Source organism: Geotrypetes seraphini, chromosome 4, assembly GCF_902459505.1.
Source record: "Geotrypetes seraphini chromosome 4, aGeoSer1.1, whole genome shotgun sequence".
NCBI lineage: Eukaryota > Metazoa > Chordata > Amphibia > Gymnophiona > Dermophiidae > Geotrypetes > Geotrypetes seraphini.
The window spans coordinates 4,749,902-4,765,789 of NC_047087.1; the positions used below are offsets into that span (position 1 = coordinate 4,749,902).

Consider the following 15,888-nt stretch of genomic DNA (forward strand, 5'->3'; position numbering starts at 1 on the left):
AATATCTGAGCATCTGAATAAAAAACCAAAAATTAGTCTAAGAGACATTTGGAGCACTGAGTCAAAGCAGCAAATTTCTGCTACTCAAAGGCCACGAATTTGGACTTGGAGGCTGAGATGCACAACGTCAGCATCTATGAGACAAACTTGGTTCTTTTTGTTCTATAGAATTTTCTGGACCCCTGTTAGACTACAAAAGGTAGATCGTTCTAAGTCTAATAGATGCTGGCATTATCATCTGGATATAGGGGCATTGGATCATCTGCTTTTCTTTTGTCCCCTGATATTTAAATTTTGGCAATCCATTTGGAATCAAATGAATACAATACTGGAGGTCCCAATGGCATTGACGTACGATGCAGTATTGTTTGGTATGTTATTAATACCTAAGAGTCCGTTAACTCCTAATAGTAATACATTATTTCTCATTATGACAGGAGTTGCCATACAACTTATCATGAAGAATTGGAAAAACTGGGACCGGTTAAACTATTGCTTCTGGTGGGAAACCTTATGCCAAACCTATAAGTTTGAACGTATGCATTCCATCCATATAGGACACTATAAGAAGTTCAGGAAAATTTGGGACCCATTAACAAAATTTTGCAAGGACATTTGGAGCATTGAGATTAAGCAGTATATTTCTGCGTCTCGATGGCCACAAATTTGGACTTGGAGGATGGGATGAACTGCGTCAGTGTCTATGAAACAAACATGGCTTTTCTCTTTTTGGACCCCTGTTAGGTTACACAAGTTAGACAGTTCTAAATCTAATAGATGCTGGCCATTGGGTCACTGGATCATCTGTTGTTCTATTGTCCTTTGATACTCAACTTTTGGAAATCGATATAATAATAATAACTTTATTTTGTATACCGCCATACCTAGAGAGTTCTAGGCGGTTCACAGCAGTTAATAAGATTACACACGAAAATAACATTGGAATATGGGGACAGATTAATTTGTGGAACATTATTATATATTAAGCCCCCCAGTTATAAAGGCCAACTTTTCCTAATTATAACTGGGGTAGCTATGCAGATGATAACATGTATTTGGAAAAATTATGATTGCCTCAATTTTCCTTTTTAGTGGGCGAACATATGCTCCAGTTATAGGTATGAAAAAATGAATGCTGGGGCATAGTAAGGTATTTAAACTGGTTTGGGGCCCGTTGACATCTTTTATTACTTCTCTATTTTCTGTGCAGTTTCCATACATATCCAGGGAGGGAGGGGGGAGTGTACTATTGTATTATTTTACATAAATGGAAGTTATTGAAAGAGTATATACATTTGTGTTATTGATTAATCCATGGGTGGGTGGGATAAAATAATTGATTTTCAATATCTGAATGCTGAATGTGCTTTTCTTGACTTGTTATATGTTCTTTGCACTGTTACTGCATTGTAAGCAAGGACTCAAACAGAAACTCTGCACAATCTTTCATCCCAAACCCAACACAGCAAAGGAAAAGAGCTTCAAAACTTAGAATCAAGCTTTTTATTCAAAAGCAAAGCAGACTGGACATTTACACAGAGTGCAGAAAAGCAGAATCACTAGACACAGCCTGCGTTTTCATTGTCCAGGAATCATCACTGTATCTTGCAGGAGTTCATAAAATGAAATTCATAACCATGTTTCTGCTGTTATCTTTGAATTTCGATTTCCCACTGCAAAATGTCAATGAAATTGATGCTGAAGAGAAATCACCAGAGCTTCTTCCTTCAAAGGACCTTTCAGCAATCTCAACACAGCACAGAACCCTCTCTGATACCGCATAAGAGGATGCACGGATGCAAGTACTTTCCACACCGTCTCTGGTGCTTCACTCCTGTCCAAAACCTTCAGTTTCTTCAACTGCAAACAGAAGCTTCTCCTTCAGCTGCTCGTAGCTCTTATATGGCGGAAGATCCAAGCGGTTAAAGCTGAGGAGAGAAAAAAGCAGTGTAGCTCAGTTCTAGAGCGCTATTGAACATATGCACCATACACTCCAAGTCCTCATACGTGCCAACATCACACATTTACAAATCCCCATATATGACAGAATTATGTTCTTTTGACAGATTGAGTAGTAGATAAATCAGATTCCCTTCCAAAGACCCTCAAACTCTCCTGGAAAGAGAGAGAAAGAGATCCTCACAGAGAATCAAGGACAGAGTTCTCAGGTACTGTCTCAGGTGCTACCCTGTCTCCTACATGGCTCCTATTTGTGGCAAAATGGGCTTCAAGGAGACTGAGCCTGAACTTACCACGTGTGACTCCGTGGAAGCCAACTCTCCTTCCCAACTCTGTCTATGCAGAACTTCTGAGGTCCAGTACTGCCTGTAACAAGAACGGAAAGCAAGTGCTCAGTTCAGTCCCAGTAATGGAACCTCAGAGCACTCTTTCTTTGGATAGACAAGTAAACTAACATCCCAGCAGCACTTAGTACCAGATAGGAAACCTACCAATAAGCTCAGCAAATCCACCAACTGGAAGGCGACAGGTGCCAGTAACAAACTGGAGTAAACGGATTCGCTTTTCATTGTCCATTTCTTTCACTACCTGTAAGAAGTAAGTGAGAGAGTATTTGAGATTTTTAATTTGTTCTCCTATTTGAAATTCCCTGGTGGAGTTGTAAATGGATTACTGAATAATCCTCTATCAAAAGCCTCCAATAGCTGTGAGATTGCTGAGATGTTTCCTTGAACAATCATTTCTGCTGGCGCCCCCACCTTCTAGCTGCAACTGTACACTCACTTGCCAAAACCACTGGATCTGTTTGCTGTTCTTGGTATAGTGTCGGTAGATGGTATTCTTCTGCCATTCAGTCATGTCAATTTCTTGCATGCCACAAAGCATCAGCTGCAAAATGAAGAGAAGACAGATGACATCAGTGGCCAACCTGTACACAGGGACATCCACCCTTTCAAGCTCATCAGCCCTGCACACCTCGAGTTCCTTTTCATCAAAGTATCGCAACCACTCCAGCGGTGCCACTTCGTTAAAGCCATCTAGGAAGGCTTTGGTCTGCTCTTCCACACCTCGGGTGAATCTCCAATCAGTCAGCAGCCTGCAAGCAGAAAACCAGCCCTCAGAATCTCAAAGTATAAGGTCCATCAAGACCAACATCTTGTTTCCCACAGTGGCCAACCCCGATCCCAAGTATCTAGCAGAAACCCAAAGAATGGCAACATTCCAGAGCTGAGATTGTGACTTCATAATGCCTCATTCCACCAATGCTTAAGAGCCAACCTCATCAGTGATGTCACAATGAGTCAATTATTGTATACATAAGAATTGATGTACTGGGACAAACTGAAGGTCCATCAAACCCAGTATCCTGTTTCCAACAGTGGCCAACCCAGGTACCAAGTACTTGGTAGAAACCCAAAGAACAGCAACATTCCAGAGCTGAGATTGTGATGTCATAATGCCTCATTCCACCAATGCCTAAGAGCCAAACTCACTAGTGATGTCACAATGGCTTGATTGTTCTATACTTGGCTCACATAAGAGCATAAGGGTTGCCATACTGGGACTGACTGAAGGTCCATCAAACCCAGTATCCCATTTCCAAAGTGGCTAACCCAGGTCCGAAGCACCTAGCTAGATCCCAAGTAGCAAAACAGATTCTCTGCTGCTTACCCTAGGAATAAGCAGTGGATTTCTCCAAGCCATCTCAAGAATGGCCTATGGACTTCTCTTTTAGAAAATTATCCGAAACCTTTTTTAAACCCTGCTAAATATGTTAAAAAGCAGTGGTCCCAGCACAGACCCACTGGGAAGCCCCACTATTATTACCCTTCTCCATTGAGAATATTGACCATATAAACCTATATACAAACTACCTAACCTCCCTCTCCTCTCCCCCTAGAAATCAAAACACTACTGTTCAATACCATTACAATCTTCCTAATCTCCCTCTCCTCCTCCACTTACACCGACAAGGTTCTACGCACTCCCTGACACCATACCCTCAATCGACCAATTAAAAAAAAAAAATGGAACCTAAATCATCTTCCGAAACCGATTACCTACCAACATATGGAAACAGACAATCTGCTATGTAATGTAATGTAACCAGATTTACCTTCCAATGTTATTATGTCTATACCCTCAACCTGTATTCTCCAATGTCATGTACCCTCCTGGAAATGTCCAGTTCTCTTCCTGTGTAATCCGCTTTGAATCGCAAGGTACAAGCGGAATAGAAATCAGTAATGTAATGTAATGTAATCTTTTCACCAGTTCTTAATCCATAATAAGTTCTGTTTTAGTATCCCCTTAGACAAGAGATTTCACTAACAGGAAGCATCAAGCTTCCCCAGAACAGCAAGGTGAGTTTGAGTCTTTCTGATTTTATGAATTTATTTAATAGACTTATTTACCATCTAAGTTTGTATCTGAGGCATGAAAGGTCACAAGAAGCAGTGGAATCGGAATCTAGGCTTCCCATATTTCCACTTTGCATTGGCACTGGAGGCTTCTCAGGCCCTCAATTGCGCGTGTGTGTGTGGGAAGGGGTCTTACTACAATACTCACGTGATATACTCCTCTTTGTTCTCCTCTGTGACCCGTAGACTCTCGCCTCCTTCTTTCAGCTCATGTGTTGTGACCTTCCCCAAGATCTCCATGTCTTGAATAAAGAAGAGTTCCAGGCCGCTCTCCTCCAAATTGTTTTCCCTGGGGAAAATTGTACAAGTAATGAAAAGGGCAAAGTGAATTGTGGAGGCTCTGCTCGATTCCATTCTCTACCATAGGGCACTTTCAAGTTCACAAAACCCTCCTCCCTCCCCCCCTCCCCGTGGCCACCTACAGACTCACATCACAGCCCCTGTGCACTGACTCTTAGCCAACTCTCAACCCACACATCGTGGCCAAATGCGGACTTGCAGTCCCTGGACATGTACTCCTTTTCAGCAAGTGTTGAGCATCCAGGTGGTTTTGGCGATTTTCCACCATTTGTCTGGGTTTCTATCAGTTGTAGGGAAATAGGCTGGCACTTTCTTCAATGGGTTAGCAGCAGGTCTGCAGCAATTCTCACAGGCTGCCTTCCACTAACCCAGAAGCCTCCCCTCTAGCAATTTCCTGTTCTCCACATGCAGAGAGGAGGCTTCTGGGTTAGCGGCAGGCAGCCTGTGAGAATCGCTGCTGCTGAGGAGCAAGAGGAGAGTTTTTAGGAATGGGATAATGAGGGAGGGAAGGAGAGATGTTGGATGTGGGGTGAAGAAGGGGACTGTGGAGAATGGGAGACACAGCAGTGGGCTGGAGGGGAGGGAGAGATGCTGTTTGGAGAAAATGTTGCACATGGGGAAGGGAGGGAAAGATATTGAATAACATGTTAGAGGGAAGGAAGGGAGAGATGGTGCATGGAGGAGAGAGGGAGAAATATTGGATAAGAAGGCAGAGCAGAGGAAGAGAGGGATGATGCATGGGGGGTGTGGAAAGAGAGATGTTGCTCTGAGGGCACAAGGGAGGGAGAGAGAGATAAGAACATGTTGGATGTGGGAATGAATGAGAGGAAGGGAGAGATACATAGGAGATGGAAGGAAGATGTTGAATCCAGAAGCAGAAGGGAGTGATGCTAGACAATGGGAGTGAGGGAGGAGAGGAAGCATGCTGGACCATGGGAGGAGCGCAGGAGGAAGAGAGAAGGCTATGAGGATGGGGAGGAGAGAAAGAGAGAGCAGATGCTGTGCTAGAAGAGCCAGTACTTGGAGATATTCCTGCTCACTCCTGTGGCCGATGACAGAAGTCCCCAGACTGAGTCCAGACATACTGGCACACACAGAAGCTGCTCTGTTCACTCTCTCTTCTTCCCTGATGAAGTCACACAAGAGGAGGAGACAGTGAACTGCGGCATTTAGGGCTGCCTCCTCCTCCCATGTCTGCCTAGCAGTCTAGAGTCAATTGCTCATGAACCACAGCCTCCCCTGGCTCCCAAGAGCACTCTTTTTCTGCTCCGGTGGGGAGGGGGAGAGAGAGTGACCAGCACAGCTGTAGGCTGTGTAGGAAACAGGGCATGGTGACTGTACGCTGTGTGTTGGGGGCGGGACAAATATGGTACCCCAGGATTCTCACAGCCCTCTCCCTCTGCACCCCCACTTCCCATCAGTGACACATTCCCAAGATCCTGCTCTCTTTAGGCTTCCAGATCAATAAGAACGAGGGCTGGGATCTGGTGCCAAAAGCCTTTATTCACATCTCTGGAGAGTGGGCTTCCTCCGATTTCATATCCCCCAGGAGCAATGACAACGGTGGGCTAAGGGATGTTCCTTGACAAAGCTATGTCAGAACTAAATCCTCTAATTCATAAACAGATTGAGTATTAGATAAATATTATAACAATGTTTAAAATTAATTTAATGTGAAAGGCAAATAGATTTAAACTACAGCACATTAAGTGACCGATGACGAGGTGGGTGCATATGTAAGTTTGTTTTATGCAGCGGCACTGGCTGAGTCTGAAGATTTACAATTCAGAGTTTGTGCATTTGAGCATAAACCAGAGCCCCTTCAGTCCATCAGGTATCCCAGCTGCACCATGATTAACTCCCCTTCCCCCAAAGCGCTGTCTCCCCAGTCCCAGATGACTCAGCCGGTGAAACCTGCTCCCTCTGCAGGCCAAATCGTGGCACTGCTGCTGAGTCAACACTTCAATCTCTTGATTTTCTCAGATCCTTTCAGACTTTCTTCTGACTCCTATATTCTGTAACGAGCCCCAGGCCTAGCCCTGAATTGATAGCTCAGATTCTTCTACCCCTTTTCATCTCCCTCTCTGGGGTGCTGTCCTAGCAGTTCCACCGTCATGTGGGAGCAGATTAACCCTTATGTGGCCCTGCTTTGGAGATGGTACAGAATAGGGTTACCCCGCCCCAGCCATACCCAGACTTCATCTCCCCTCCTTCCCTGATCTCGGGGCCGTATCTGGAGGCCCTCCGAGCATGTGTGAATAGGACGCAATGATGTCACACATGTGTGTGATGTCATCGCGTCATATTCACGAATGCTCGGAGGCCCTCCAGATGCAATCCTGAGCTGTGGCATAGCCGAGGTCTTCCAAACCCTGGACAAACTGCTGGGTCTTCAAAATCCATCCAGAAAATCCAGCCATCTGGTAACCCTAGTACAGAGAGCAGACAGGCTGTTTGGCACTGACTTGATCCAGACGATGGAGTTGTAGAACTCAGGGTCGATGGATTCCAGGTCCTTCAGGGTTGGCTTTTTGTTCAGCATGTACTTGTAGAAGGGAAGCGTGAAGCCTGTGTCAATGAACTTTCCATGGTACAGAGCCTCGAGAGAGACAGAACAGAAAACCCCAGAGTAAACACGCAGTATAATGCTCCCAAAACACATCCCCCTTCTCCCCACACACCCGCTGTAAGAAAGCTTCAGCTCATGCAGAACTGGGGTTATTTCCAAAAAGAAATGACACCAGAAAAGAGAGCTAGCCCACCCCTCCACGTCTCACAAAACACTTTCATTTTCAGAGAGGCAGAGGGAAAAGCTCAGCCAAAAATAACCTTTTCAGCCGACCAGTGGTGAGTAATAGTCTGGTTTTTATTTCATCCTGTCATTTTCATGGGCTGGACAAGATTAAGAGTGTGGCACCCTCCCTGGGCATTACACATGGGAGGAGCCCTCGCCCAGTGCCACTAAATCCAGGAAATCTGTATCTTAGCGAAAGAGCAATGTTTCTCAACTCGGTCCTGGAGTCCCCCCTTGCCAGTCAGGTTTTCAAGATATCCACAATGAATGTGCATGAAAGACATCTGGAGGCGGTTTCTGCAAATTCAATGTAAAACCTGGCTGGCAAGGAGGGGACTCCAGGAGCAACACTGTTCTAGAGTAAGGAAGGGGTGAAGAACTGTGCCAAGCATGAAGAAGGGAAATGTGTCCCTCCCCCTTCCCCTCCCCAGCCCGGAATCTGGCAGGCCGAGCCACCTTACCATGGCAATGAAACGGCCAATGAAGCGGAAGTAAGTCAAGTGGTCGGGGTTGATGGAGGAGGCTGGGTTGATCTGGAGGCAGTAATTGTTTTTACCAGCATACTCAAACAAGCAATACATGGGGTTGAGTACCTCATGAGACAAAAGGAAGAACCACTCCCTAGGAGAAGAGAGAGAAATGGAAAAGATGAACTACCACCAAGAGCCAATGCTGGGTCTTCAGAACATCAACTTTGGTATTTTTAATCATTGATTTAAAAGCTGCCATTTGAAAAATTTGACAACACTGGGACAGACCAAAGGACCATCAAGCCCAGTCTCCTGTTTCCAACAGTGGCCAACCCAGGTCCCAAGTACCTAAACAGATTCTCTGCTATATTCAGACTGCCATTAAATATTAAGTGAAGTGAACCGCTGTGTGGATCTCAAAGGTCTGTACAGTCATCTGTGCATTGCTTCCTGGATAAATGAGCACCATTGAACGTGATGTCCACAGGGGTCTGTCTTCCACTTTTATCCTGTCCCGTTGTTCTGATGTTCCAAGCTAGTGACAGACAGGTGAACTCCTCCGATGCAGAGAGCGCCCCTGTACCCTGTCCGTGGTTCTACCCTGTGGTAGAACAGCATGACGTAACCTACCATAGGGTAAAACCACTGGCAGGACACAGAGAAAGAGACACACAAAGGGCAGAAGTCACAGCAGGATCCCAGAAACCAAAGTGCCCATGGAGAAGGAACACAGAACGCAGGAGGACACCAAGAGAGCCTCAGGATAGAGGGAGGGGGAGAAGAAAAAGCAATTCTCTTAACACCACAGGAAGGAAGTCTGAAGACCTGCAGAAAAGAGAGATTTACTTCCAAGCACCAAGCTGAACAGGTGAGACTGAACACAGCAATGGAGATTCCAACAGTCTGTCAACTGATCTCAGGTCATTTACTAGTAAAGCATCCTTCTCTCCCCCTCCCCCCCCCAAATTAATTGTTCCCAGGCATGGATGGTATCACATCCTCTTCCTCAAGAACAGTGCCCCCCTTCAGGACCTTCTGTTGAAGCAGGAAAATCTGCACAGTACACCTTGCTCTCCACTTGGGAAATTCAAGAGCCAATAATGGAGAGAGCGAGCTCCTCTCCTATTCAAATGCCTAGGAAGGCACTCCGAATCCCTTCCCTTGACTGTGAAATCACCTGACTTCTGCAGCAGCCAGGATGCATGCATGTGGCCAAAGAGATGAAGCAATACAGCCACACTGCAGGCATTTAGCAAATAGCCAGCCTGCCTTAGACTTCTCTCCATTTTCCTAAGCTCTCTAGCAATCCTTGTGCAGTCTCTGAGGATTAGCGCCAATGTTCCCTCTAAGGACTAAATGTTTGTTACAAAATCCTGTGAGCATTTCTTAAAAACACAAACTTAGATGTGCACACACACATACATAGGGATAAGGGAGAGGGGTTGGGACTTGTATAGAGCCACACTCAAAGTGGTTCACATACAGCTACGTCAAGCATTTTCCCTATCTGTCCCACTGGACACTCTATCAAAAGTCCCTGGGGCACTGGGATCTCTTAGGGAGACGAGAACATAGCGGATGTTGTGGATGGACCGACTGGATGGGCCATTTGGCCTTTATCTGCCATCGTGTTTATACCCAGTTTTCAATTTCCCATCTCTTTCTCTTACCTTGGCTCTCCTATTCCCTTCCTCTTATTCCACAGTCTTTCACCAACTCTATCATCTTTCTTTCTATTCTTCCATCCAACATTTGCCCTCTTTTTTCCATTCTTCCTTAGCATCTTCTTTCTTTCTCTCCCCCTTCCATCCAGCATATTCTCTGCTCTCTCTCCCCTCTTTTATCCAGCATTTGCCCTCTTTCTTCCCTTCTTCCTTAGCATCTTTTTTCTTTCTCTCACCCTTCCATCCAGCATGTCCTCTGCTCTCTCTCCCCTCTTTCATCCAGCATTTGCCCTTTCTTCCCTTCTTCCTTAGCATCTTCTTTCTTTCTCTCCCCCTTCCATCCAGCATATCCTCTGCTCTCTCTCCCCTCTTTCATCCAGCATTTGCCCTCTTTCTTCCCTTCTTCCTTAGCATCTTCTTTCTTTCTCTCTCCTCTTTCATCCAGCATTTGCCCTCTTTCTTCCCTTCTTCCTTAGCATCTTCTTTCTTTCTCTCCCCCTTCCATCCAGCATATCCTCTGCTCTCTCTCCCCTCTTTCATCCAGCATTTGCCCTCTTTCTTCCCTTCTTCCTTAGCATCTTCTTTCTTTCTCTCCCCCTTCCATCCAGCATATCCTCTGCTCTCTCTCCCCTCTTTCATCCAGCATTTGCCCTCTTTCTTCCCTTCTTCCTTAGCATCTTCTTTCTTTCTCTCCCCTCTTTCATCCAGCATTTGCCCTCTTTCTTCCCTTCTTCCTTAGCATCTTCTTTCTTTCTCTCCCCCTTCCATCCAGCATATCCTCTGCTCTCTCTCCCCTCTTTCATCAAAAACACTGACTAAGGGCTCCAGCTAGAAAACTTAAGCACCCCGTACAAAACTTCCTCTTGTTCCTCCGTGAAATAGCAGCACTCAAGTCTTCTGCGTTTTGTGTAAGTAGAGGGCTGATCCTTACCTTGCAATGCCACCATAGTCAAGCCCCTCCTCCCCACGCATGGTAATATAGAGACGACGCCTCAGGTCATATGGCTTCATGTTCATGATCTATGAGATGAGACCAGGAGAGAGAAAAGACAGAAGCTGAAAATTCTCCTAGGAGATTTCCTGACCAAAGCTTAGATGCACAAAAGTCACCAATCATCGCTAAGCCACAAGAAGCCGGTCCAGCACTAAAGGATTTAAAAGGTACCAGAGTTGGGGGAGTGAAGTTAAAAGATGTCAAATCATCCGGTGGGGGGGGGGATTTTCTGTGCCCATTCAGTTGTGATTCAAACCTGCCCAAAAGTGGGTGTCTGGCTCTGCTCTGCTCCACCCTGTAACCCTTCATAGGATGTGATACTGAAACCAGAGTAGAGAATGACACGGGGACATCTCCGCCCTGTCCCCATGAGCACGTTCCTGTCCCTGACCCTGCCCCGTCTCCACGAGCTTGGCCCCCACCCCGTCCCCGCAAACCATCTGATCCCATTCCACAAGCTGAACAAGCATGGCCTGGGCTTTATGGTTCCCAGTTATGGCTAACACAAGCTCTAGCAGGATACATATTTAAAATCTGATATATTCTAATCACAAAATAGAAAATAAAATTATATTTTTCTACCTTTTGTTGTCTCGTCATTTTATTCTTCAAATCATGTTGATCTCAGGCGCTAGTCTCTGTTTTCTTTTAACTCACTTGCCAGGGTCTCCTAACCATTTGACATTTCTTCTTTCTCCATGCTCTTCTATCTCTCTGTATGTATTGTTCCCCATGTTCAGCATCTCCCTTCTCTGTGTCTCTATACTCCCCTTTATAGTATTTTCTCTGTTCCCATCACCCTTGCCATCATCATCTCACCATTCTATGATCCCCTCCTCCTGTGTAAAGTTTCACTCTATATCCCTATGTCCCCCCGTCCAGCATCTTCTTTCTGCGTTCTTCTCCTCCACCATGTCTAGCCATCTTCTCCTTGTCCATATACCCTCCCATGTATAGCATTACCCCTTTTTGCCCACCATCTCCCCTTTTTATATCTTACTGCCTTACACCAATACGTCTGTCACACTTTCTTTCCTCCCTCTGCTATGTTCAACATTTCACTCACTATTCCTTCATCCCCTTGGTTCCGTTTTTCTCTTTCCCTATCCTTCTCACTCTTCCTCCCTGCAGGTCCTGCACCTTTCTCCCTTCCCATGGGTCCAACACCTCTATCACCTCCCTTCAGCATCCAGGTGTGGGTCTGGCACCTCTTCCTTCCCTCCAGCTCCACTTTACCCATCACATGGGCCCTGCACCTCTTCCCCTTCTCCCCCCCCAATCCTCAGACCAGATCCAGTAACTGTCTCCCTTCCATTCAGCTCCAGCCAGTCCAGCAGCCCAATCAACCCCCTGCCCCCTTTGCAAGTGCAACAATAGCCCTCCCCCCCTTGCAAGTCCAGCAGTCCCCTTCCTCCATCTCTCCCTATCATGGATCCAACAGTCCCCTTTCCCTCGCATCCTCTCTCCCTCCTGATAGCAGCTACTGGCAAAAAACAAACAAACCCCCAAACAAACCTGTGACTCCCCCGTTGGTCCCTTTGCAACTCCCTGGGCGGGCCTACCAGCCTCTTAGAAGCGTTCGTAGGATGAAGAGGCAACGTTGTCACACCTTCTTCCCACCGAGTCCCTCCTTCTGATGTAACTTCTGGAAACCGGTAGGCCCGCTCCAGGAGGCGCAAAGGGGCTGACGGGGGAGTCACACTTTGGGGTTTTTTTGCCGGTAGCTGCGATCAGGAGGGAGGGTGAGAGGAAGGCAGGCAGTTAGACCAGCAATAATAATAATAATAATAATAACTTTATTTTTCTATACCGCCACAGTCAGACGACTTCTAGGCGGTTTACATAGTAAGAAGGCTGGACATTCAGCGAATAGTAAAGGTTTTAAGACAATACAAAACAAAACAATAGGGAGAAAGGGTGGCTGTTGGACTTGTGAGGGGGGAGTTGCTGCTGGACCCGCAATCACGAGGGGGGCTGCTGACCAAGAGGGGTGGGGAGACGACTCATGGCAGATCCTTTACCGTGAAAAGCCATGTTCCCGTACCCACAGAAACCAGTCGATTATTCCCTCATTCCTGCAGGTGACCCGTGGCTACCCGCAGGAAACCGTAACCATGTCATTCTCTAAGCCAGAGATCATGGAAGCTCTCTGGAACTGCAGACATACTAGATGGACCTAATGGCTTTCATCTCCCCCCGTCTTCTAGGTCTCTCTGATATACGAGGATAAAGATTTTTGCCAGGTGCTCTGTCCACTTTCCAACTTGGAGATTTCTCCCTCTAAACCATCATGTGCATATCTGATCATGGCTGTTTCTTACTGGGAGAGGTGAAGGCGTATGCCCCTTTGTTCAGGACTCCTTACCTGTTGGAAGGAGTCTTCAAAGAGCGTCTGCCGTGAAACACTGATCTTCACATGGCTGGGCAAAGCATTAGACTACAAAGTGAAACCAAGAATGAGAAAGTGTAAGTTTTCCATCTCTACAGTATCACCCCACCTTGCTAGGTTCCTTCTTCAAAGGCATACCCCTTAACAGACCCAAAATCTTGTGCCCTAGGACAGCAAGATTCTTGAAGAGCATATAGTACACACCCAGGGTCAGCTCAAGGGACTGTGGCACTCTAAGCCAATTTTTGCATTGACGTTCCTCACCCCGCATCTAGTATCTCTCTCTTTCCCCATCCCCCCCCCCCATGATCTTGTACCTCCCCATCTCAAGTCCCTTCCTCCTACTGGACCAGGTGAGGCCTTGGCTCAGGGCACCAAAATCCCAGTCTGGTATTTATCCTTCCAGACGTCTGAAGGCAGACTGGACTAGGAGTTTGGCTTCCTGAGCCAAGGCCTCACCTGGTCCATAGGTAGAAACACCAGATATTACACAGTCCCACAGAAGGCCCACAAGTAGCAGATTTGAACACGCTGAGCAGGTGTGTGACACCGAGGAAGACAGAGGAACGAGAGCCACATTCAAGTACCTACATGACACAGAAAACGGAACTGATGATACTTCCACCGAAAGCTCCGATCATATGCTCCGGGTGAGCCCCCCTGCTTGTTCCTAAAAGAGTGCACAAGTCAGTACCAGTTCCCAAGCATCAGCACCCTAAAGCTTCTTTAAATCCTGAAAACCCACTTGGAAGCAAAGAGAGAGAGGTGGAGAAGGGCCCAGGGAAATGGCACTTACCCAGAGTCAAATCCTGGACGGGGGTCCTTGAAGGTAGTGGTCCGTGTGTTGTGATCTACAAAATATCGGACACCCTCGCTGGTATATTTCATCTCCCACCCAGGAGGTAGAGCTGGCTCCTGGATCATTCTGGAAGAACACAACGCTCTATTTCATAGTCCTCACTTCACTATTCATTCTGACAGTCCCGCTCCTTCCCCATTATGGAGTCTCATTTATTCCCTCCCCCATCACTGATCTCACACCCCACGATGGAGTCTCACTCATTTCTCCCTCACACCATATGATAGAGCCTCCCTCCCCCCATCACTGACCTCATACATCATGGTGAAAATCAGCTTACAGGATAATACTTTGTTTTGTTTGCTAAAGAGATGTCTCATACCCCTGAGTTCTGGGGTCCTCCCACTGTGTGGTCCGAGTGTTATGGTTCACGTAATATATTCGTCCATTGTCCTGTCTCTTTTCTGTGGAAGAGGAAGAGATGCAAGGTATGAAACAACATCCTGGGATAACAGAGAGGGCAACTGGAGAGGGACTGAAGGTGGAGAGAGAGGGTGCAAGGAGACAGGGAGGGATGGAAAGCAGAGGGGAAGAAGGATCCTGCCTGCTACTTGTGACTTAGATTGGACCTTCACTCTCACCCTTATGAGTAAAAAGAGAGATGGAGGACGGGGAGAGTAGGAATGAGGAGCGAGGGGTGAGAGATTTAAAGAGCAGAAAGAGAGGAAATAGTGGAAAGTGCCGAAAATCTTCATAACTTCAACAAAAATGCTGGAGACTTGGATTTAAAACAGGCAAAAGAAATGAAAAAAAATATGAGAATACAAGCCAGAAGATCAGGAAAAGAAAGAAAAATGGTTTGAAAGATTCAAAATAAGCGGCTGCAAATGACAGACGATAAGGTAGTCTCTCTTTCTGTATATTGAGGCTTGTTTCCTCCTATGCAACTTCAGGCCTTAAGGAATAGGCATGAGATCGAGTTGCATGCAACCCAACTGGGTGTTTTTGATTTATTTCTAAAATGTATAGACTGCCTCTATCCCTAAGTGGTTCACAGTAAAACATTCACAATAGTTCTGGACAAAATACATAAAAACCAGCTTCAGTTACAGCACAATCACATACTAGCAGTTTCCCTCGAAAACTGGGGAGGCAACATATTAGCAAACTAGGCTACATTAAATCATCTTAATCCAGTGGTCTCAAACACGTGGCCCGGGAGCCACATGCGGCCCACCAGGTCCTATTTTCAGGCCCTTGGTATGTTTATCATAATCACAAAAGTAAAATAAAACAGTTTCTTGATCATATGTCTCTTTAGCTATAAATTACAATATTATTATTAAGAGCTTAAAGGAAAGATTTATAAACTTTAAAGAGTTTTACCTCATGCAGAATTGTCATTTCTTTAATAAGACATTAACTATTTTTTTTCTGAGGCCCTCCAAGTACCTACAAATCCAAAATGTGGCCCTGCAAAGGGTTTGAGTTGGAGACCACTGTCTTAATCCCATTCAAGATATCCTGATCAACTTGCAGCATGAAATGAAAACAAGGCCTCAACCTAGAGTTTGGTCTTTAATGGGTCAGAACAGACCCTGGAGCCCACCCCTGCAAGAAGCTGTGCAGATGTTGCTTAGCTCAGAATTCGTCCTTTCCAAGCTTATGCACAGAGGAGAAGCAGGAGGGACTGCCAGATCCACAATCTTACATACAAAATGCTGGGAACACAGGGCCAGAAAATGGAGGCTCTTCCACACAAACCAAAGACTTTGCTAGAAAGATGTTTCTTCCACTCTATTTTAATCCCAGTTACAAAAAGGGGAATCGAGAAGACAAACCTTTCTGCAAAAAAGCCATCATTAAAAAGTTGGAGCTTTCTTTTACTGACACTGAGCAGACTTGACTTTAAGTGTGTCAAACTAACACAGGTAGCAAACACCCATCGTTATATACGAGATATATTCTGGTTTCCCAGTCTGTTCAGTTTCCTTGCATTCTGTCTCTTGGGCTGGACATATTCTCTTTTCTGTTAAAGCTGCTGCTTCTCCAGGAAGCAGAAACCCGAGTCTGACCTACAACAAAAAGTCAGCCCTGTC

At 45.9% G+C, this 15,888-nt stretch overlaps 1 protein-coding gene across 6 annotated transcripts in view; it reads right to left on the reverse strand.

Annotated features, from left to right (window-relative positions):
* Window positions 1-1,485: 1,485 nt before the first annotated feature.
* The window catches only part of WWP2 (WW domain containing E3 ubiquitin protein ligase 2), a 138,496-nt gene continuing 124,093 nt past the window's right edge, over window positions 1,486-15,888 (reverse strand). For all 6 annotated transcript variants that reach the window (XM_033941412.1, XM_033941414.1, XM_033941411.1 and 3 more), the window contains 13 exons: window positions 14,172-14,253; window positions 13,787-13,915; window positions 13,582-13,660; window positions 12,967-13,038; window positions 10,539-10,627; window positions 7,935-8,094; window positions 7,145-7,278; window positions 4,528-4,668; window positions 2,935-3,055; window positions 2,743-2,847; window positions 2,451-2,547; window positions 2,253-2,325; window positions 1,486-1,928 (listed from right to left, as the gene is read on the reverse strand). In XM_033941412.1, the coding sequence (XP_033797303.1) occupies window positions 1,829-1,928; window positions 2,253-2,325; window positions 2,451-2,547; window positions 2,743-2,847; window positions 2,935-3,055; window positions 4,528-4,668; window positions 7,145-7,278; window positions 7,935-8,094; window positions 10,539-10,627; window positions 12,967-13,038; window positions 13,582-13,660; window positions 13,787-13,915; window positions 14,172-14,253 (1,382 nt within the window). In that variant the 3' untranslated portion in view covers window positions 1,486-1,828. The remainder of the gene's footprint in view (window positions 1,929-2,252; window positions 2,326-2,450; window positions 2,548-2,742; window positions 2,848-2,934; window positions 3,056-4,527; window positions 4,669-7,144; window positions 7,279-7,934; window positions 8,095-10,538; window positions 10,628-12,966; window positions 13,039-13,581; window positions 13,661-13,786; window positions 13,916-14,171; window positions 14,254-15,888) is intronic.